Here is a 23,682-nt window from a genome sequence, read left to right as displayed (position 1 = left end):
CCAACTCTGTACTCTCCAGCACTGAACAGGTCACCCCCACCCACCCATCCATCCATTTACATTCCAGTCCACAGCACGGCTGCAGGAAGCAGTAGCCTAATGACAGTCTGTCTAAACCTGGACATAGACTCAAAATGCTGGCATAACTCAGCGCGACAGACAGCATCTTGAGAGACAAGGAATGGGTGACATTTCCGGTCTCGACCCTTCCTCAGATATCTCGACCCGAAATGTCGCCCATTCCTTCTCTCCAGAGATGCTGCCTGTCCCGCTGAGTTACTCCAGCATTTTGTGTCTATCTTCGGTTTAAATCAGCATCTGCAGTTCCTTCCTAAAACTGGACATTCAAAGCCATTGGATCTGTCACTGTATAACACTGGGGTACAGTACTGGTGGAGACAGGTTTGTCACGGTATAATGAACCACAGGAGGTTACACAACCTACCTCCCCCCCTCCCATTCCCACCACGCCCAATCTCCCCAGCCCAGACACATCCCCCGCACCTTCTGGATGAAGCTTTCCACTTTATTCTGAAGCCCCCACCACTTGAACTTCACGGTCACCAGCTTGTACGCGCACATGTGAGGCCAATCTCTCCTCCTCGGCAGGCTTTTCTGCAGGGGACACAGAGCAATGAAGGTCGGGCCACCCAGTGGTGGGTAGAGGGAGGGGGGAGGGAAGCTCGCAAGGACAGTATTAGAGAAGACAGAGGCAAAAGTGAAAGAGATTGCACATACTGGAACAAAAGGCAGAGCACTGGTACTCAGCAGGTCAAGCAGCATCTGTGCAGGCAAAATGGTGCACGTTGACATTTCAAGTCCAGACACTGCGTCGGGAATGAGGGGGAAGGGTGACTGTGCATAGCAGTCTGAGGGGAGGGGGATAGTGCTGAGACAGAGGGTGACAGGTTAAACCAGGATGGAGTTGGCATCCTGAAACACAGAGTGTGATACGACCGGCACAAATGTACAGAGGGGGATTTACTCTGCATCTCCCTGCGGTGTATGGGGAGTGACGGAGGAGCTTTCATCTTATCTGGCAGCTCCCTCCTGCGTGTTTGAATGTCCCCACTATGTTTAGTGACACGCTGGTACTGGTCTCAACCAACTCCAATCATTGATCAAGGCCTCTGGCGATAGACACACAAAGGGTGGTGGATTGCATGGAACAAGCTGCTGGAGGAGGTAGATGCGACAGGTACTGTCACAATGTTTAAGAAACATTTAGACAGGTACATGGATAGGACGGGTTTAGAGGGATATGGGCCAAACGCAGGAAGCTGGGACTAGTATAGGCAGAACATGTTGGTCAGTGTGGGCAAGTTTGGCTGAAGGGCTTGTTTCCACGCGGTATGACTTTAAGGGATCAGGCAACCAGACAGTCTGTACCTTCCAATTAGGGTCCAGGGGACCACGTCCTGTCTTGACGGATTTGACAATAGCAGGGTCTTCCTCTGGCTTGTAATCCTGAGTGCAGAAAGGGAGACCGTTAGGTTGGGTAGAACTGTACGCACCCGAACAATGCGGTCCAAGGGGAGATAGAGTTTAGAGATACAGAGCAGAAACAGGACCTTCGGCCCACCCAGTCCTCGACGACCAGCGATTCCCGCACACTGACACTATCCTACACGCGCTAATGGCAATTTTTTTTGTACAATTATGCCAAGCCAATTAACCTACAAACCTTTACGTCTTTGGAATGTGGGAGGATACCAGAGAAAACGCACGCAGGTCACGGGGAGAACATACAAACACCCGTAGCCAGGATCGAACCCGGGTCTCTGGCGCTGTAAGGCAGCAACTTTACCGCTCCGCCCGTGCTACCATTCGGCCCTTCGAACTGATGCTGGCCCTTCATGCATTATTGGAATGGCACGCATCCAAGTAAATGGATCGCATTCCATCACGCCAGCAACTCGTGCCCTGGTACCGAGCTGCTCTTACAGCCGCAGGTGGATGCCGTTGGTGTGGAATTGGCTTTGTTATTGTCACGAGGTACGGTGGTCAACGGAGACCCCAGGGCATGGATGTGGGGAATGCAGCAATGACAACACCATGGGCTAGTAGTCAGACTCTCCAGCTGTAGCTGGTCATTACTGTGTACCTTTTTGGCTGCTACGTTATTTGCCACATTGCCCCTCCTGACGTGACATCATTCCCCCCAATGCCAGGCAAGTCCTAGCATTGGTGCTGTGTCCGCACTTCCAGGACCAGCCTGTAGCTCGGGCTGGGAGCTTGTGCAGGGCAGCCCTCTGCCAACAGAGTGCGCCACTGCACCACAGGAGCCACCGTACTCTCGTTCACTGCCCAGAGTCATTTATTGTCATGTGTACCAAGGTACAGTGTAAAGCTTTTTTGTTGCGTGCTAACCAGTCAGTGGAAAGACAATACATGATTACAATCAATTCATTTACAACATATAGATACATGTTAAGCGAATAATGTTTAGTGCAAGGCAAATCCAGCAAAATCCAATCAAGGGTAGTCCAAGGGTCACCAAAGAGGTAGATAGCAGTTCAGCACTGCTCTGTGGTTGTGGTAGGATGATTCATTTGCTTGATAACACTCCCATTTTTATGCCACCTCTCTAAGGCTTTGGTTAGGCGGTATTGAAGTATTGTGTACAGTTCTGGTCACCTCATTACAGGAAGGATATGGAAGCTTTGCCGCCTGGATTAGAAGATTTGAGCTAAACAGAGAAGTTGGACAAACCTGGATTGTTTTCTCTGGAACGGAGGCCGAGTGGAGACTGATAAATGTGTATAAAATTATGAGAGGCATACATACGGTGACAGTCCGTACTTTTTTCCCCCAGGGTGAAAATGTCAAAGACCAGAGGGCATAATTTTAAGGTGAGAAGGACAAAGTTTAAAGGAGATATGCAGGGCAATATTTTTTTTGAACACTTTGTGATGAGTGTCTGGAACACTCTGCCAGGGATGGTGGTGGAGGCAGAGAGGATAGTGGCATTTAAGAGCTTTTAGATAGGCAAATGGATATGCGGAGAATGGATGGATATGAGTGAAGTGCAGGCAGAGGAGGCAAGTTTAAGGGCATCATGTTTGGCAGGGGCAACTATGGGCTGAAGGGCCTGTTCCTGCCCTGTATTGTTCAATGTTTAAAGTGCAGGTCTTCCTCAGCAGTTGCACGGCATCAAAGTGCTGGGGTGCAGGAGAGGAGCTGCAACAGCAGAGGCTCTGGGCCGACACAAACTGATGAACAGCATTATCTAACAAAGACGCAAGGTGCTGGAGTAATGCCCCTGTCCCACTTAGGAAACCTGAACGGAACCCTCTGGAGACTTTGCGCCCCACCCAAGGTTTCCGTGCGGTTCCCGGGGGTTGCAGGTGGTTGCCGGAGGTTGCAGGTAGTGGAAGCAGGTAGGGCGCAAAGTCTCCAGAGGTTTCCATTCACGTTTCATAAGTGGGACAGGGTCATAACTCGGTGGGTCAGGCAGCATCTCTGGAGAAAAAGGATGGGTGATGTTTCAGGTCGGGAGTCTGAATAAAGGTCCCGACCCAAAACGTCATCCATCGTTTTCTCCAGAGATGCTGCCTGACCCGCTGAGTTATTCCAGCACTTTGTGTCCATCTTCGATATATACCAGCATCTGCAGTTCCTTTCTGCACAGGAATATCCAACCACTGCACCTCAGACCGTCCTGCTCCATGGACAGAGAAGTTAAGCAGGACATGGAAGGCCCATTCCAGAGATCTGACAAACGGACAAGAGAGCTGCCATCACCACCTCCTCTCTCCAAGTGCACCATCATTTTAACAGGCATTGCTTCAGACTCCGGATGGAATTTGTGCAGTGTATCTCCAATGAAAATGACAAGCTTTACCCTCGCTGGGGAAGGAGCTTCCATCTATCTCCCTTCTTCACACGAGATGGAGTCCAGGTTTGTTTGACCAACTCACCCGACTATGGATCTGCTCCCTGTCTGCAATGTCTATGTGAATGACTTCAACATTTTTCCACGTGTTGGATTCCAGGCAGTGTACCTGTCAGGGATAGAGGGGTAACAGGTTACTCAGGAAAGCCAAGTTACTTCACAAAATGTCAAAGGCTCACAAGAACAGCACCGACAAGTCAGCTGTGGCTGTACAGTGCTCGGGTACAGTCTGTGACTCACGTTTTCTGCGTTGCCCAGATCGGGTTTGTGCCATGTTTCAATTTTGAGCAGAAAGTCATCCTTCATATATTCGTTCTGTAACAGAGTCCAGAAGGGTTATGTTTGGACTGACATCACTCATACAATTACAACGCATCCACCAGACCATGCAATCTTTCCTCACTATAGGTTGAAGCCTGGCTGTGGGATGGAGTTGCCAGCGTAACTCCTCACCTTCTTTGTTATTGAAGGTGACTTTTCCCCACCAAGGGTACAGTTTCTGAACTGCCCACAGCCCATTTAGAGAACCCCTCCTGACAGTGGTTGGGGTGAGGACTGGGACTTGCTGATACAGACCACGTCTGGGATGATGCCTGTGAACCCAGGTGGAGGGAGGTGTTGGGACAAGCAGAGAGGTGGGTCCCACTGGCCTTCAGCCCTCAAGCTCCCCACTCTTTCCTCAGCTAACCCCAGTCCAGTAAAACCAGAATGCCGACTCCCACCTCATCCTCCAAACCCGCAAGAGTAAAGGGACAGTTGATGTTTCGGGACGAAAGCCTGTATCAGGATTCATCAGGAGATGCAGAGTGAATGGCAACAAAGTCAGATCTCACCCCACACAGGCTTGTTCTCTTTCCCCAACTTCCATCAACTCCTCTCTCAGCTCCTCGACCTATCCCCACAACCACAGCACCACGTCACCCGAGGTCCCATCATCAAAACCCAGTCTTGCCCCCTCCTGCTCCCATCCCAGCACCATCGTAACCGAGTACAGGACGAACACTCACCGTGATAACTGGAGTCGATGAGAGAACAACATAGGAGAGAAAAGAAAGAGTTAGATACTGCAACACTAGCAGGAATCACACAGAGCTCGGCTCCAGGATGGCGACACCACCGACATTAAGCAGCAGTGTGGACTGCAGACACTTCTAACGTTAACACACACAGATTGTAGTCCGTATTTTTAAATTCTCAGCACATCAGCAAACATTGGTGCTCTACCCAGTCACAAAGGTCCACTCTCGAGGATTGGCATCTCCCCTTCCTGAAAGGACTATCCTTTTTAAGGATAGTTCACCATCTTTCAAGGTTGTTTTTCAGTATTCTGAGGAGCTGATTTCAATTTCAAATTCTTTCGTTGGGACTGAAACTCTAAACCATCATCATGGACAGTTGCATAACCTTTGGCCACTGATATTTGATTAAAACATTTACAGGGGCTTATTAAACAGCCGTGGGTGTGATGGTTCATATTCCTCATTATCAAATCGACGGCGGACACTCCCCGAGCCTTTCCTCAAACATAGAACACAGAACAGTACAGCACACGAACAAGCCCTTAGGCCCACTTTGTTTGTGCCAAACATGATGCCAAGTTAAACTGATCTCATCTGTTTTCACATGATCCATATTCCTCCATTCCCTGCATTTTCATGTGTTTATCTAAAAGCTTCTTGAACACGACTATCGTATCTGCCTCCACCTCCAGCCCTGGCACCACATTTCAGGCCCCAAACACTCAGTGTAAAACAATTTTGTACTATATTAATGTTTTGGATTAAAAGTAACATTAGCAAATTTGCAGATGACACAAAGCAGGGTGGCAGTGTGAACTGTGAGGAGGATGCTATGAGGATGCAGGGTGACTTGGACAATTTGGGTGAGTGGGCAGATGCATGGCAGATGCAGTTTAATGTGGATAAATGTGAGGCTATCCGCTTTGGTGGCAAAAACAGGAAGGCAGATTATTATCTAAATGGTGGGAAAAGGGGAAGTACAAAGGAATCTGGGGGGGGGTCCTTGTTCATCAGTCACTGAAAGTAAGCATGCAGGTACAGCAGGTAGTGAAGTTCTTCCCCTCCCGAAGAAAGCTAATGGCACGTTGGCCTTCATAACAAGAGGAGCTGAGTGTAGGAGCAAAGAGGTCCTCCTGCATTTGTACAGGGCCCTAGTGAGACCACACCTGGAGCGTTGTGTGCAGTTTTGGTTTCCAAACTTGAGGAAGGATATTCTTGCTATTGAGGGAGTGCAGCGTAGGTTCACGAGGTTAATTCCCGGGATGGCAGGACTGTCATATGTTGATATATTGGAGCGGATAGGGCTTGTATACTCTGGAATTTAGGATGAGAGGGGATCTTATTGAAACATATAAGATGAAGGCTTTGGTCATGCTAGAGGCTGGAAACATGTTCCCAATGTTGGGGGAGTCCAGAACAAGGGGCCATAGTTGAAGAATAAGTGGTAAGCCATTTAGGACGGAGATGAGGAAAACCTTTTTCACATAGTTGTGAGTGTGTGGAATTCTCTGCCTCAGAGGGCGGTGGAGGCTGGTTCTATAGATGCTTTCAAGAGAGAGTTAGATAGTGCTCTTAGTGATAGCAGAGTTAAGGGATATGGAGAGAAGGCAGGAACGGGGTACTGATTGTGGATGATCAGCCATGATCACATTGAATGGCTCGAAGGGCCGAATGGCCTACTCCTGCACCTATTGTCTATTGCCTGTAAAATTTGCCCTGCACATTTCCGTTAATATTTCCTCTCTCACTTTATAGCTGTGCATTTTAGCGTTGAACGTTTCTACTCCGGGAAGAAGGTTCAGACATTGTTCTCACTTGAACAGGGAGAACACAGAAGATGGAACAGGCAGCCCACAAAGTCTGTGCGGCACATAGCAGCACGATACACTAACCTCATACGCCTACACACAATCCATAGCCATCAATTCCCAGCACAGCCACGTGCCATGTAAAAGCCCCTTGGATGCCACTATCGTGTCTGGCTGAGATAGACGACGAGTACCTTTCCCTCTCCCTCTGAGACAGTGAGGGACTGCTGCAGCTGGCAGAGTTAGCTCAGCCTCTGCACAGCATGTGTAGGGCAGCGGTACCCCATGGACATACATACACTCTGAGATCTGATCTGTACTTGCGCACCTGCACTTCCAGCCTGTGGATTTGGACTCTTTCTTTCTCTTTGTAATTGGTGCCAAAATATGGCAACTGTGCATTTATGGGTTGTGCAAAAGAACTTCACAGTGCTATGCCATTGAAAACAGTTCCACTGGGAGCAAGTGAGATGCCCCAGTGGGCAACGCTTTACTGAGCCACTGGAGGAATAGAAACATAGAAAATAGGTGCAGGAGTAGGCCATTCGGCCCTTCGAGCCTACACCACCATTCAATATGATCATGGCTGATCATCCAACTCAGTATCCTGTACCTGCTTTCTCTCCATACCCCCTGATCCCTTTAGCCACAAGGGCCACATATAACTCCCTCTTAAATATAGCCAATGAACTGGCCTCAACTACCTTGTGTGGCAGAGAATTCCAGAGATTCACCACTCTCTGTGTAAAAAAATGGTTTTCTCATCTCAGTCCTAAAAGATTTCCCCTTTATCCTTAAACTGTGACCCCTTGTTCTGGGAAGCAACAGGGAGGAGGGAGGGGAGACGGGGTTTCATGGAGAGTTAAAGCTGCATAGAGAGGCCCGTTTGCATGTGGATGGGATGCCACCACCCCAGGACAGAGACTGCACGCCTTACTGCTGCCGTTGGGATGCAGTGCCCACACCAGGGCTGGCTGCACTCCATACCCCTCACTGGAAATTGTGGAAGTCAACCAGACCGTCAGGAAATGAGAGGAGCTGCCTTTATATTTTAACGTCTCTTTCCCCACATTTAAAATCTTGATCATTCTCAGTTCCCTGCAGACTTAATGAAATATTTACGTTGCTCTGAAGTGACCCAGTGCATGGTTTAACCATACCACAAGGATCCAGTATCACCTCAGTGTCATGGCAATGTCACACACCGCCACCACAGGAGCAAGGCTGATAAATTAAAGAGGAGCAAGCAGCCTGCAGGACTAGGATCTTTGTTACTGCAGTGTATTATACTTCGGAGAGAGGGCAAGGGGAGACTTGGGTGTCTTTGAAACAAAGACCTCATTTAATATGAGCAGTCACAGCCTAGTTTGTTGCTGTGTGGCAACTCCAGTTGTCTGCCTCTGCTCACAAGCTGCATTCTTAAAGGGGGCGATTACTCCAGGGAAATGAAAGGGCAGCTGCCAAAGTCCATCAGACTTCCGCAAAGGATCAGACGCGGGTTAGAATGGAAGAATGCGCAGAGCTCAAGTCGGGAATCTGTAACCTCTCCCGAGGCACTGTCCAGTTACATCCTGCGGTCACAGGTGCTGTGTGGATCTCAGCCCACTATACAGGTGGGAGTGCAGAGAAAGCAAGCGTACACAGGATTAGGACCAGGATTAGGATATGTGGCAATATCCGGCACATGGATAAAGCGACACGCGGCACTGCTGCCGAAACCCTCACCACCGCCTGAACTGACACCAACCCCGCATTCCTGACCTGCATTCCCCACAGGAGTTATAGATGCTGCACCTCCCACACACTACAAATACTCGTATCCATCCCCCTCCACTCTGACCCAGACTACCTCCTGCTTCATTATGACATCTTCCAATTTCCACAAATCCCTCTATAGCATCACCACTCTGTTCTGCAACCTTCTCTGTCCCAGTTTTACAAATCTGTTTCCTGCAACCTTCACTTCGGCCACTAGCTTTTGTATTCAACACCACTGCCTTTGCTGAGAACAGCATCGAAGTGCAGGGATCACCAGTGGCCGGGATCGGAAATCGCATGGCCGTAAACAGCTGCATATCTGGGTCCTTATTGAACTGGCCAATGCAATACCTGGAGATGCAGGGAATGGAGGGATATTGAGTATCTGCAGGCAGATAAGGGTTGGTCTTGGCATTGTGTTTGGTACAGTCATTGTGGCCAAAGGGCCTGTTCTTGTCCAGAGCTATTCTATGTGCTGAGGCGGTTGACAAGGGCAGTTAAAAGTCCAATCAGGCTGGTGTATTTACCAGGGTATTTAGCCCACCAAGATTCCCCCCATTGTTTTCTCCTATTGATTGGTTCATCAAACTGCGTGGGAATCACTCCCGTCAAACCCCTTGGGATGTTCAGGCACCTCGAATTTTTGCTTGCCGCTTTCAGCTTTCAATGATTAAACATGATAGATACAAGGTGCTGCAGTAACTCAGCAGGTCAGGCAGCATCTCTAGAGAAAATGGATAGGTGACATCTCGGGTCACGCCCTTTCTTCAGTCTGAAGATTAGTTTCTCAGTCGCGACCCTTCTTCAGGCTTATTATTGTATTCATGATTAAACATGGTCTACTTGCGCTTCAAACAGTCAGGCGAGCCTGGGGGGTGAGGAGTGGGAGCAGGAGCAGCATCATGTGACAGTGCCTTGCTTGGAGGGGAAAGGTAAAAATAACAGCACCAGCTGCTTAGATTCCTTCACAGGCTGGAGCACGCTTTGTCACTGAGGTGTAGCCCGGAGTACCAGAGCTCCAGAGGGTGGCCATTCTGCCCTTCCATATCGCACAGACAGCATCTCAATGTGTGCAGGGGGCTTAATACGGCTGAGAGGTTGGATCAGCACAGAGCAGGTAAGAGTCAACTGGATTTGTAGTTTATATATGCAGATTCAGGCATAGTTTCTTCCCAGCTGTTATCAGGCAATTGAGCCGTCCTATCAACAACTACGGAGCAGTCCTGAGCTACTAGCTACCTATCATACTTTACTGGAAGTTATTGAGCACTAAACGTTACTCCCTTTGTCAAGTATTTCTACACTGTGGACAACTCGATTGTCTTTCCGCTGACTGGTTAGCACGCAACAAAAAGTTTTTCCATTGTACATGCGACAATAAACTAAACTAAAATCTAAAAAAACTAAACCTAAATAACCTGATAAGCATCTTAGTCTGGATGCTTTGACCATTAATGACTTTCTAGATTTTTGTGACCACTGCAGCCTTTGGGGATGAGCAACTCTAATATAGAATGGTACAGGACAGGCCGTACATCCCACAATATCTGTGCCGAACATGATGCTAAATTAAGCTCATCTCAGCTGCCTGCAGGTCATCCATATCTATGTGCCTATCTAAATGCCTCTTAAAACCCACTATTGTATCTGCCTCTGCCTCCAGCCCGTTCCAGGCACCAACAACTCGAAAACAAAACTTTCCTCGTATATCTCCTTTAAATTTTGCCTCTCACTTTAAAGTTATCTTTGATATTTTGACTGTGGGAAAAAGTTCTGACTACCATTCCCATCTATGCCTCTCATCAATTTCTATGCTTCTCTCAGGTCTCCTCCCAACTTCCAACGCTCCAGAGAACACAATCCAAGTTTGTCCAACGTCTCATATTGATATCCTCTAATGCAGGCAGCATTCTGGTCAACCTCTTCTCTATGCTCTAAATCCTCCACCACGGGCAGCACGGTGGAGTAGCGGGGTAGAGTTGCTGCCCTACAGCGCCAGAGACCTGGGTTTGATCCTGACCACGGGTGCCGTCTGTACGAAGTTTGTCTGTTTTCCGTGACCATGTCGGTTTTCCCCGGGAGCTCCGGGTTCACCCCACGCTCCAAAGACGTACAGGTCTGTATGTTGTGTAGGAAGGAACTGCAGATGCCAGTTTAAATCAAAGGTAGACATAAAATGCTGGAGTAACTCAGCGGGACAAGCAGCATCTCTGGAGAAAAGCAGTGGGTGACGTTTCGGATGGACTTTTCTTTTGACCTGAAAAGTCATCCACTCCTTCTCTCCAGAAATGCAGCATTTCCCGCTGAGTTACTACAGCATTTTGTGTCTATCAAGGAACTGCAGATGCTGGTTTAAACCGAAGATCGACACAAAAAGCTGCAGCAACTCAGCGGGACATGCTTCGTTTCTGGAGAGGAGGAGTGGGTGATGTTTCAGGTCGAAAGAAGAGTTTCCACCCGAAACGCCACCCATTCCTTCTCTCCAGAGATGCTGCCTGTCCCGCTGAGTTACTCCAGCTTTTATGTGTCTACCAGGTTTGTAGGTTAATTGAGTTTGGTAAAGATTGTAAATTGCCCTGAGAGTGCAGGATAGCGCTAGTGTACGGGGATCACTGGTCAGTGGGCCGATGGGCCTGTTTCTCCACTGCATCTCTAAACTAAACACTTCTTGTAATGGGGCAGGAAGCATTGCATTTGCTATTAAATGAAAGTAACTAGAGGGAAGGAAATTGAGTAGTTATATGTCAGTGAAGCAGAAAAGCCACAGAGCGACGATGGGATAGGAGCGGTGTTTAACATCCATTGGACTCCTTATGGCACTGACTATATTAACTGTGTTTTCAGACAACTTAACATAAAAATGAAGGTCACAACAATGAGAGTATTTGGTTTCCCCTTGTGCGAGTCTTGGAAAGCTGACAGCGCTGTAGTTATTCACCCAATTTAAGAACGTGGGTGATTTTCTCTCTGCAATGTGCCCACCCACACTCCAGCCCAGGCCTCCGGCTGACCATCAGCCCACCCCACATCAGTGCAGGAGCTGTTTCACTCACCAGTTCTGCAGTATGGATATGCGTTCCAGGCCTTCTCGTGTACGTTCAGTGCTCCTTCAGGAGCCAACATCTGCACAAACCGCGGCACCTTGCTGAAAGAACAACATGGTTTTACTGTCCCTCACGTCATGTTGAGTCGGACGTCAGCAAGCTGCTCACAGAGCCCGAGAAACACCGGGGAGTCGTACAGCACGGCAACAGGCCCTTCGGCCCAACTCCAACATAGCATCGATCACCCATTCACACTAGTTCTACATTATCCCACTTTCTCATCCACTCCCTACATAATACGGGCAATTTACAGAGGCCAATTAACCTACAACGTCAAGTCTGACATCAGCAAGCTCCTCGCACAGGGCTCGAGAAGCATCGGTAATGTCTCCAGTTAGATTATACCTCGCGGAAACAGGGCCCTGCGGTCCTTCATGCCGATTACAATGTCCCATCTAAGCTACTCTAATATCCCTATAAACGTTTCCTATCCATATACTTGTCCAAATGTCATTTAAATGCTATTATGGGACCTGCCTCAATTACCTTCTCTGGCAGCTCAGCAGGTCAAGCAGCATATGTGGAAGTAAATGGACAGATGACATTTCTTCAGACTGAATAAGGGTCCCGTCCTGAAACGTCACCTGTCATTTTTGTTCACTGCTGCTTCCTGACCCGCTGAGTTCCTCCAGCACTTTGTGTTTTGCTTGTGATTCCAGCACCTGTAGTTCCACGTGTCTCCATTTTACAACACTAGTTAAATCCCCCCTCTTGTATCCCTAAACACCAGCACTTTGGCCTCTCCCACAGGTTCCCATCAGCTCTCATTTGATTATTTTTGTCTTTGGCCTACACTAGGGACATCTCCAAAGCCAATTAATTTAACAACACATCTTTGGAGCGTGGGAGGAGAACAGAAGACCCAAGGGGTCACAGGGAGAACGTGCAAACTCCACCCAGAAGATGCCGGAGGTCAGGATCGAAGCCAGGCCCCTGGGACTGACATAGACAGACACTGCACCACTTGTTTAGATTGTTTAAGAGGACGCTGCGAGTTTTTAAGGTGGATTCCAGGATCAAGTCTTCCTCTCTTGCACTAGTCCTGGGGATTCACCTGCAGACTTTCACTGTCTGAAGTACAAAACAGTTGCCAATTAATTCAATGAAAAATTCAGGAGAAGCTTCTTTACCCAGAGAGTGGTGAGAATATGGGCAGCTCTCCCACATTTCAAAGACATTAGGGTAATTGACTTTAGTTTAGTTTAAAGATACAGCGTGGAAAGAGGTCCTTCGGCCCACCGAGTCCGCACCGAGCAGCGATCCCGCACACTAACACTACCCTACACACACACACACACACACACACACACACACGAGGGATCATTTACACTTATACCAAGCCAATTAACCTACAAACCTGTACGTCTTTGGAGTGTGAGATGTCCCCAGTGTAGTACTACAGGCAAAGGCCAACATATGTACACGCACCCCACCCCCCTCCCCCAGGCAGGGGCAGAGGTATAAGGCCCTCAGTGGCCAAGGTATAGATCCCCTCCCCCAGGCAGGGGCAGAGGTATAAGGCATTCGGGGGGGCCAAGGTATAGATCCCCTCCCACAGTCAGGGGCTAATGTATATACCTCCCCCTATAGACAGATGCTGAGTTATATGACCCTCAGGGGCTGCGATGTGCAATCGAGGCATTTCAAGGGAAACCAAAAACGTGTCAGGGAAAGGAATAGAGGACTGCGATGGAAAGATATAGAGGGTTGGGAGGCTGGTGTAGAGTGGATCATTTGAACCAGGTTGCTCCTTTCTGTGGCTTGCCTTCAATAATTAAAAGGAATGAATTTGAGCTTCAGCGTGCGAGATTGACAGGTTGAATCCTCTAATTCAGTCACCCGCCAGTCACAAAAGAGCGGATCAAATTCACAAAACCCTGGTAGATAAATAATAATTTTGAGCTTTCCTTTGACTCAACTCAGTTCCCCAGGAAAGTCATGCATCAGAGTAATCTGTGGAGGGAAAGGACAGGTGATGCGAGACCCCTTTTCAGACCTGAAACCTTGTCTGCCCATTCCTTCCACAGATGCTGCCTGACCTGCTGAATTCCTCCAGCACTTTGTTTATTGCTTAAGACTGGAGTTCCTTGTGCCTCCATGCAAGGGATCTGTTCGATATATGGATAGGAACAACCTGAAACTAGACAGTCGCCAACATCAGGCTAGCATTATTACACAGCCCCCACACGCATTAAAAGTCAACCTCCCTCCATTCGCTCACCATACACCTATCAAGCACCGTGTGGTTCAGTAACAGAATATCATTGACATCTCCATAAACTTAAAAAATGCCGGAATCTGCAACGGTGCAGTGGGGAGAGCTGCAGCCTCCGCTCCAGGGACCCAGGTTCGATCTTGATCTCCGGTGCTGTGTGGACTTTGCATATTCTCACAAATGTTCCAGTTTTATCCCAAACATACTAGGGTTGGTAAATTGCCTGCTTTACATTGCCCGAGGTAGGTAGGAGAAGAATAGCGATGGGGGTGGGAGGTCAAGAGTTGACGTGCGGGACAGACGTTTGCAGACGAGAATGGGATTAGTGGGAGTGCTGAGACCAATTGGTTCTTGTGTCAGAAATATGAAATAAAATCAAGCTCGGCACGGTGTCACAGCAGTAGAGCTGCTGCCTTACAGCACCAAAGACCCCGGTTCGATCCTGATTACGGGTGCTGTCCTGACATAGTTTGTACGTTCTCCCCATGGCCTAAGTGGGTTTTCTCTGGGAACTCGGGTTCCTCCCACACTCCAAAGATGTACAGTTTTGTAGGTTAAATGGCTTCAGTAAAATGTGTGTAAGATAGTGTTAGTGTACAGGGATCTCTGGTCGACACGGACTCAGTGGGCTGAAGGGCCTGTTTCCGTGCTGTATGTCTAAACTAAACCATTAGCTGTGTTACGAACCATGCTTCTTTATCTATTTCACCAACAAAAGGTTTGTGCGATTGAAAAGTCCTTTGAAGGTTTCGCATGAAAGCAGCTGAAATATTTAAAGTCATAGTCATATGATAAAGTATGTGCCTCAAACAAAACTGACCCAAATTCTTCTCGCCTTTGATAAACAGCTTTTATCAAGAATCACCTGTCCAATCTATCTAAAGAATCTCTCTACCTCCTTCAATAACCAATTCCTAAAGTTACCCATTAATCGTTCACTGTCATCTTTTCATTTGTACAGGTATTTTGTATCTGAAGGTAAAACTGCAGTTCCCTCTCAACACCATCCCGTTTGTGTTGGCAACCCCTGTAAAAGGTCACCCGCTAATCTTCATCTCCCCACAATGCTCATGATAAATCGAGAATTTGTTTCTTTGTATTCCCACCCAATATCTACCAAGAGCAGCACCCTCCCAGTGACTCCTGGAATCTAAGGAGCACTATCTGCGCACAGGCACGTGGTGTGGGCCTTGGGTGTAACAGACCAGCAGACTCACACTGAAGGTGAAGGAAATCAAATGAGATGGTTGCAAGAAGCTGTCCTGTAGTCCTTCTATTTTAGCAAAAGAATGGACAATTACATTGAAGTGATGTAATGCACAAAGGGTTCGACTGTGCGGATTGAAGAAAACTAAGTGTCTAAAGCAAGTGATAGTAGGGAAGAGCCTTTAAATTAGCCAGACAGTTCAGGATTTCAGGGCAGTGGAAGTGAAAACAGACAATACACGCTCTTCGTCGACTCCAGGACATCCGTTTTCTAGGCCCCCATTCCCTCATCTTCACTATGGATGTCCAGTCACTCTACACCTCCATCCCCCACCAGGAGGGTCTCAAAGCCCTCCGTTTCTTCCTCGGCCAGAGAACCGACCAATCCCCGTCTACTGATACTCTCCTCCACCTAGCGGAGCTGGTCCTTACCCTCAATAACTTCCCGTTTGACTCCTCGAATTTCCTCCAACTACAAGGCGTAGCTATGGGCATACGAGATAGCTATGCCTGCCTCTTTGATGGGTACGTCGAACAATCCTTGTTCGAGACGTACCGTGGCCCTATCCCTGAACTCTACCTCCGCTACATCAACGATTGCATTGGTGCTACCTCCTGCACCCACACACAACTCACTGACTTCATCCATTTCACCATTAACTTCCATCCGGCACTCAAATACACTTGGACCATTTCCGACATTTCCCTACCATTTCTTGACCTTACCATCTCCATCGCAGGTGATAGCCAACTGATCGACATCCACTATAAACCCAATGACTCCCATGGCTATCTGGACTACACTTCTTCCCACCCTGCTTCCTTACGTACTCCATCCCCTACTCCCAATTCCTCCGTGTACGCCGCATCAGAACCCAGGAGAACGTGTTCCACACCATGGCATCGGAGATGTCCTAATTCTTCAGGGAATGGGGGTTCCCTTCCTCTACCATGGATGAGGCTCTCACCAGGGTCTCTTCTCTGCTCTCACTCCCCATCCACCCACTCGTAACAAGGGCAGAGTCCACCTTCCACCCTACCATCCGTCACATACAACAAATAATCCTCCGACATTTTCGCCACCTCCAATGTGATCCCACCACTTGCCATATCTTCCCATCTCCTCCCGTCTGCTTTCCGCAGAGACTGCTCCCTCCGTAACTCCCTGGTCAATTCGTCCTTTCCCACCGAACCACCCCCTCTCCTGGCACTTTCCCTTGCAACCGCAGGAAATCCTACACTTGTTGCTTTACCTCCCCCCTTGACTGCATTCAAGGGCCCAAGCAGTCTTTCCAGGTGCGGCAGAGGTTCACCTGCACCTCCTCCAACCTCATCTATTGCATCTGCTGCTCTAGATGTCAGTTGCTCTGCACTGGTGAGACCAAGCGTAGGATTGGCGATCGCTTTGCCGAACAACTCCACTCGGTTCGCAATAACCAACCTGATCTCCCGGTGGCTCAGCACTTCTACTACCCCTCCCATTCCGAATCTGACCTTTCTGTCCTGGCCCTCCTCCATGGCCAGAGTGAGGACCATCGTAAATTAGAAGAGTAGCACCTCATATTTCACTTGGGCTGTTTGCACCCCAGCGGCATGAACATTGACTTCTCTAATTTCAGGTAGTAATTACTTTCTCCTCTCCTTCTCAGCTCTCCCTTCTCCTTCAGCCCTCTGCCTCTATCTCTTCCTTTCTTCCTCCCGCCCGCCCCACCCTCACATCAATCTGAAGGGTTTCGACCCAAAACGTTGCCTATTTCCTTCGCTCCATAGATGCTGCCTCACCTGCTGAGTTTCTCCAGCATTTTTGTCTACCTCAGACAATAAAAATATTTGTTATTATTCCCCCAGTTTCCTCCCCTCTACTTTCAATCTGAAGAAGGGACCCAACCCAAAACATCACCCGTCCTTTTTCTCCAGAGATACTGCCTGACCCGCTGAGTTACTCCAGCATTTGTGTCTATCTTCTAATATTTTTACCATCTTATTTCCTTACAATAGTCCTTCAAGCCAATGCTGGCTCATGGATCAATTCCATTAGTTCTATTCTTCCACTTATTTCCCAAATAACCTGCTCGCTATCATGCTTATTAAATCCTGCCTGACTGTCTTAATACCCACCCATACCAGGGGCAGCTTACAGTGGCCAACTAATTGATCACAACACTAGTGCTGGAGTTCCTCAGCGGGTCAGGCAGCATCTGGGAAGGGAATGGATAGGCGAGGTTTTGGGTGGGAATCATTCTTCAGAAGGGATGCGGAAGGAAACAGGAGCACTTGGAAAATACCCACAGGGACCACAAGTAAACTCCAGGGTCCATGCTGGAGGTCAGATTCAAACCCAGGTCTGTGCCCGAAGCAGCAGGCCCACTTGCTGCGCCACTGTGCCTCCTGTATTCCACTGCCCAAAGTCTGCTGATGCTGGGCATCAGTTGAAAATGGAGACTCAAGAGAATGCAGGTGCTGGATCCTTGAGCAAAAAAGAGCGAAGTGCTGGAGGATCTCTGCGGGTCGGACAGCATCTGAGGAGGAAAATGGACAGCCGACTGAACGAAGGTTTTGACTGGAAATGGTAATTGTCTACTTTCCTCCACAGATGCTGCCAAAGCTAATTAACCTACAAACTTGAACGTTTTTGGAGAGTGGCCCACCTAGTCCACACTATCATTGACCACCTGCTCACACTAGTTATATGTTATCCCTCTTTCACATCGCTACACACTAACGGCAATTCACAGAGGCCAATTAACCTATAAACCTGCACATTTGAGATATGGGAGGAAAGCAGATCACGCATTAGGAAACCCATGCTGTCACAGGCAGAAAGTGCAAACTCCACAGAGACAACACCCAAAGTCAGGATTGAATCTAGGTCTCCTGCACTGTGAGGCAGTGGCTCTACCAGCTGTGCCACTGTGCCACCTTAACACCCGTCACTTGCTTTGAATGCCCTCTACTTGTTCCTACCATCTAATGGTCCATTTGAATCCATACAACTTTGCTTCTACTGTGTGGTTGGACACTTGACCCTTGCTAGTCACAGGTCAGCCACTGCAGGATGACCCAGCTACACAATCCTCACCTTCACTCCCTCTTTAAATTTACAGTGCATGGGTCCAGTGATGCAACACCACTTCAAATCAGCCCCTTCTCCCGATGCTGTAGCTTGCCCCGTGACAATGCTTGTGAGCTGACTGGATAGTGAGTGGCAGATAGACAGCAAGTCTGCCCTGGCCCTGCCTCATTGACGCAGCTCCGGTCTGGTTGGAGCCCAGAGGTCATCCTTACCGCTGTAGATGGTAGATCTTGTGCGTATACTGTCCTTTCTCGCCATCTTTCTCGTACGGTTCATTTTGTAACACTTCAACTCCCTCGCCGCCGCCCGTCTCATTCTTACTCGCCTCTGCTACAGAAAACAGTTGCCCCACCTGGTACTGGAGGGTCAAACAAAGAGAACACAGTCATTTAAGAGCTTGTGGAAGTGACTGTTTTCATTGGCAAATTCAATGAGCACACCATTACCGTGAAAATATTCATGGGTCTAAAGACGACTCTACTTGACCTCAATGTCTTGCATTGCATTAGAAATGGAACTTGTTGTACATCTCGTTTTACATCACATGTGCCAATAAGATTATGTAGTCACTGAAGCACTTACAATGCAGTCACCATGATGTAGGACGCACAATATACAGACAGCATCAATGTCCTTTTCTATAACACTGAATGCTTGTTTGAAAGATACAGCTGGAAACAAGCCCTTCGGCTCACTAAGTCCATGCCGACCATCGATCACCCATTAAAGAACATGCAAACTTCACACAGACTGCACCAGAGGTCAGGGTGCATCTGGGGAGTCTCTGGCGTTGCAAGGCCTCTGCTAGCTGCACCACTGTGCTGCCCACATTAGCGGAGAATAAATTAGTTACAACGTTAAAATGGTGCAGCAGAGCAGTCCTGCCCAACAGTCTGGGTTTAACACCTGGCGGTGAAGACGAATGCTGCACAGTTACGCAGCGGTAGAGTTGCTGCCTTACAACGCCAGAGACCCGGGTTCGATCATGACGCGTTCGACCGTGCTACCTGTGTGGACTTTGTACGTCCTCCCTGTGTTTGCGTGGGTTTTCTTTGGCTGCTTCAGTTTCCTCCCACACTCCAAAAACATGTACGTTTATTGGCTTCTGTAAACTGCCTCTAGTGTGTAGGATAGAACTAGTGTATGGGCGATTGCTGGTCAACATAGACTCGGTGGGCCAAAGGGCCTGTTTCCATGCTGTATCGGCAAACTAAACTAAACTGCACCCCGAGCAGTTCAGCATCTCCGTGGTACAACAGTGGGAGTCCCAGGATGGATTAATTCACTGCATGAGGCTGGAACCCACAGTCTTTTGAATGGGGGCGAGGATACGGTTGCCACGGCTGATATTGGCTCAAGGGGAGTAGTTCACTTTCTGCAGGTTCGCGTTGATCAACTAGTTTCCCCAAGGACCCAGTGGACCCTGCGGCAGGCAGAGTCCTGGCCAGGCTGTGGGCTACAGGTAAAGGCAGGTGCTGAGTGCCTTGCCCTGCCTCACCCTCAAATGGCGTGGCCAGAAGTCACTTCAGCCTGCTCCCCATTTCAATGGTTCATGGCTGATCCTCTATCTCAACACTACCTTCTTGCTTGATTCCACAATTCATCAGCTCAAGATTCCTGCATCTGCAGTATCTTGTGTCTACATTCCATCAATTTCAACATGAAAAACTCAATGTGTCTTCCCTAGCTCTCTGGTTCCAACCGTAACCCTATGTTGATGACACCCTACTCTGGGGGCAGTTATCCCAGTTTAAAGAAGGTTCTGACCTGAAATGTCACCTATCCATGTCCTCCAGAATTGCTACCGGACCCAGAGTTCCTCCAGCATGAATGAGCAAGTTTCAGCACCTGCAGTTCCTCACATCTCCTGTGCTCCCTAGTTCTGGATTCTCCAGCCTCTCAGCACCTACCGTTCCCACCCCCCATCTTGATGAGATCACCTGTCTATACAAAACAAAGTGCTGGAGGAACGCAGTGGGTCAGGCAACAACTGTGGAGGCAATGGACACACAACTGGGAATGGGACCCGTCTGAAGGAGGTTCCGACCCAAAACGCTGCTTGTTGATTCTCTACACGTTGCTGCCCGACCCGCTGAATTCCCCCAGTGGTTTATTTTTCTTTCATTCAAGATTCCAGCATCTATAGCTCTTGGCTCGTCTCTCTTCTCCTAACCCCTGCAACGAAGACTAATGTTCTAAATGAGTCCCAAGGAACTACAGATGCTGGGAAGCAGCTGTTGTTGAATATAAAATGACAGAAAGTGCAGGAGTAACTCAGTGGGTCAGGCAGCATCTTCAGAAATCACGAACAGGCGACGTCTTGGAGCGGGACCCTTCATCAGACTAACTGCAATGGGGGAGGTAGGGGGAGAGCTAGAAAAGAGGTGGGGGCTGGGCAAAGCCTAGTAAGTGATAGGTGAACGCAGGTGATAGAGCGGTATGGTGGCCCAGCGGTAGAGTTGTTGCTTTACAGCGCCAGAGAACCGGGTTCGATCCTGACTATGGGTGCTGTCTGTATGGCGTTAGTATGTTCTCCATGTGACCGTATGGGTTTTCTGAGATCTTCGGTTTCCTTTCCTCCCACACCAAAGATGTACAGGTTTGTAGGTTAATTGGCTTGGTATAAATGTAAATTGTCCCTAGTGTGTGTTGGATAGTGTTAATGTGGGTGGGTGGGGGGGGGAAATTGCTGGTCGGTGTGGACCCGGTGGGCCGAAGAGCCTGTTCCCGCGTTGTATCTCTAAACTAAAAACTGTGAGGGGGATAAGGCAGATAGGTGAACAAAGGCAAGAGATGAAAAAATAACTACAAAAGGTTGTAATGTAAGGAGTGAAGCGTAAAACCTGAAACCAGAGGAAGGGATATGTGGGGAAGGGGTAGAGGAAATGGGGGGAAAGAGGGGGAGGCGTTGGTTTGTTGTGCCCACAATATCTCTGCATTTGATGAATCATTCTGCAAAACAACGCTCACGATTTTCTCGCTGTTTTCCTATTCTGCCTGTTGACTCTCCCTCACCTTGCCCAGATTCGGCAATCTCTTCACAGTTCATTTTCACACCCAGCCTGGGACAGTTAAAATTGCATTACAATCTGTCCTTCCACCCGATTTCAATACAGATTGAAGACACCCTGCTCCTCACAGTCTGTCAAGCTAAAAATGATTCATTCAGTTATGCTCTCTATTTTAACCAGAGCAGTATCCAGGCCCTCAAACCTGTGTCCATATGCAATATATTTTGTATGTTATCTTATTTAGACAATGATCACGTATGTCAGCGAGCTGACTGAGAGCAACCTGTTGACAGGTTCACAGATGCAGAAAAAAGGATGGATTGTACATTCAACATCCACTTGAAGCAGTGTACCAACCTCCTTTCTATTGACTCCATTTATACCTCAGCAAGGCCAACAGCATAATCGAAGACGAGTCGCACCCTGGCCACTCCCTCTTCTCCCATCGGGCAAAAGGTATAGAAGTGTGAAAATGCACACATCCAGATTCAGGGACAGTTTCTTCCCAGCTGTTATCACGCAACTGAATCATCGTACCACAACCAGAGAGCAGTCCTGAACTACTATATACCTCATTGGTGACCCCTCGGACTATCCTTGATCGGATTTTGTTGGCTTCACCTTGTACTAAACATCTATATGCTGTAAATGGCTCAATTGTAATCATATATTGTCTTTCTGGATAGCACACTACAAAAGCTTTCATTGTACCTCCTTAAACGTGCCAATAAACTAAACTGAACACAACACAACCTTTTGACAATTGATGAAAGGGGCATTTTAACAATCAAGTTCTCAGACGTGGTACAAGCTCGGGTCCATCCATGCGCAGCGTTAATCGCAGCCTCCCAAACACTTCTGGGACGTGAGCAACTCAAGGGCAACCTGTCCCTGCAAGATCTGTCCAATTCAAGATATAATGGCAGATTATCAGATATAACAGTGGAATTAGTAAGAGGATTTTAGACAGGCTCACTGCAGAGAATGGAGAGATATGGATCACCTGCAGGCAGAAGAGATTAGTTTAACTCTGCATCATGTTCCAATTAGACATGGTGGGCTGAAGGACGACATTCCTGGGCACCACTGTGCTTTGTGTAGGAAGGAATTGCAGATGTTGATTTAAACCGATGATAGACATAAAATGCTGGACTAACTCAGTGGGACAGGCAACATCGCTGGAGAGAAGGAATGGGTAACGTTTTGGGAAGGGTCTCAACCCATTCCTTCTCTCCTGAGATGCTTTTTTGTGTTTGCCACTGTTCTAAGGTACTTAAAGCATCTTTGAAGTGAACATCCTTACTCTTGGGAATCTCTAATTGACACCTGCTCATAAGGGAGCTGCAGCATTGGGGGTCATGTTGAGATCCTCAAGGCCATGAATGGTGAAGACAAAGCCATGCACCATCTTAGAACCTACCCACTCGCCCGCCCAGCCACCCCTTATCCCACCCACGCCAGTCTGCAGTTCCCATCACGACCTCATTGTTTATTCGACATGTTGGCAAATACTCTCTTGAACTTCTTCATGTGCATGGTAGAGAGCATACTGACTGGTTGCATCATCAACTGGTGCGGATAACAGGAAGATTACACAGTGACAGACTCTGCCCGGTCCATCACGGGTGTTGACCTCCCCTACATCAAAGCGATTTATAGGAATCGCTGCTTCAAAGAGGCAACCAACATCAAAGACCACCCTGGCCACAGTCTCATTTAACCACTACCATCAGGAAGAAGGTACAGGAGCCTGAAAACCGCAACCTCAAAAACAGCTTCTTCTCAACAACCAACAAAATCTTGAATACTGCACAGTGACCTCAACTATCAACTTCGAGGGACTGCCTTTGGTTGCACTAAGGACTTTGATTTTTGCACTAGTATCATGGTTACTAATTTTATTAAATTAAGTTTGAGCCTGTAAAGCTGCTGCAAGTACAAATGTCATTGTTCTGCTGTTGTACATATGACAATTAAACACTCTTGTTTTGCCACCGCAGACCGCTCAAAACTGGAGTGCAAGTTACCCCCAATCTTCAGGAACAGTGGCAACATATCCAAAACACTCTTACTCACCTTGCCTGTTACATATTAAAATGCTAGATAGTCAAACAATGTCCCCAGCATAAACACGTGCAGATTCTGCGTAATCAGATTATAATTTCTCAAGTTTCCTGTTACCAGATCTTTCAATGGCACCCAGCATTTTCTTGTCGAGAAAATAGCGACATGTTAGCAATAGCCTCACAAAAACAGCCCATGGCAAGAACAATTAAGCAAATAGAACTTAAAAAAAACCAGCTTGTTTTCTTTGCTCTACAAGGTGAGGAGGAACATTCAACTCATGTTGAAAAGGGAGCTGTGAAAGTATTTGAAAGGAAGGGTAGTGAGGAGAGTGTGGGGCTGTGAGACTCAATGAATAGCTCCTCCACAATACCTGTGCTGATTTAATGGGGTGATTGATGCTACTTTACAATCTGTCCTTTCATCAGGCTGTAAATGGATGCAGGCAAATGCTCGGAACAGTCTGTCAACCTAAAAATGACCCATTTATTTATACTCCATTTTATCTCCTTTAACCAGGCCTTTGTCT

The 23,682-nt window shown here is 48.0% G+C and overlaps 1 protein-coding gene across 1 annotated transcript in view; it reads right to left on the bottom strand.

Annotated features, from left to right (window-relative positions):
* pitpnab (phosphatidylinositol transfer protein, alpha b) overlaps positions 1–23,682 on the bottom strand; it is a 59,971-nt gene that overhangs the window by 2,612 nt on the left and 33,677 nt on the right. Inside the window, exons 3-9 of the mRNA XM_055657753.1 lie at positions 18,291–18,436; positions 11,534–11,625; positions 4,903–4,910; positions 4,136–4,210; positions 3,921–4,004; positions 1,390–1,467; positions 505–615 (exon numbers count right to left, since the gene is read on the bottom strand). Of these exons, the coding sequence (XP_055513728.1) occupies positions 505–615; positions 1,390–1,467; positions 3,921–4,004; positions 4,136–4,210; positions 4,903–4,910; positions 11,534–11,625; positions 18,291–18,436 (594 nt within the window). The remainder of the gene's footprint in view (positions 1–504; positions 616–1,389; positions 1,468–3,920; positions 4,005–4,135; positions 4,211–4,902; positions 4,911–11,533; positions 11,626–18,290; positions 18,437–23,682) is intronic.

The sequence above is a fragment of the Leucoraja erinacea genome, chromosome 28 (genome assembly GCF_028641065.1).
Source record: "Leucoraja erinacea ecotype New England chromosome 28, Leri_hhj_1, whole genome shotgun sequence".
Lineage (NCBI taxonomy): Eukaryota > Metazoa > Chordata > Chondrichthyes > Rajiformes > Rajidae > Leucoraja > Leucoraja erinaceus.
The sequence above is the reverse complement of the archived record's forward strand: the minus strand, read 5'-3'. Positions and strand labels throughout refer to the sequence as shown.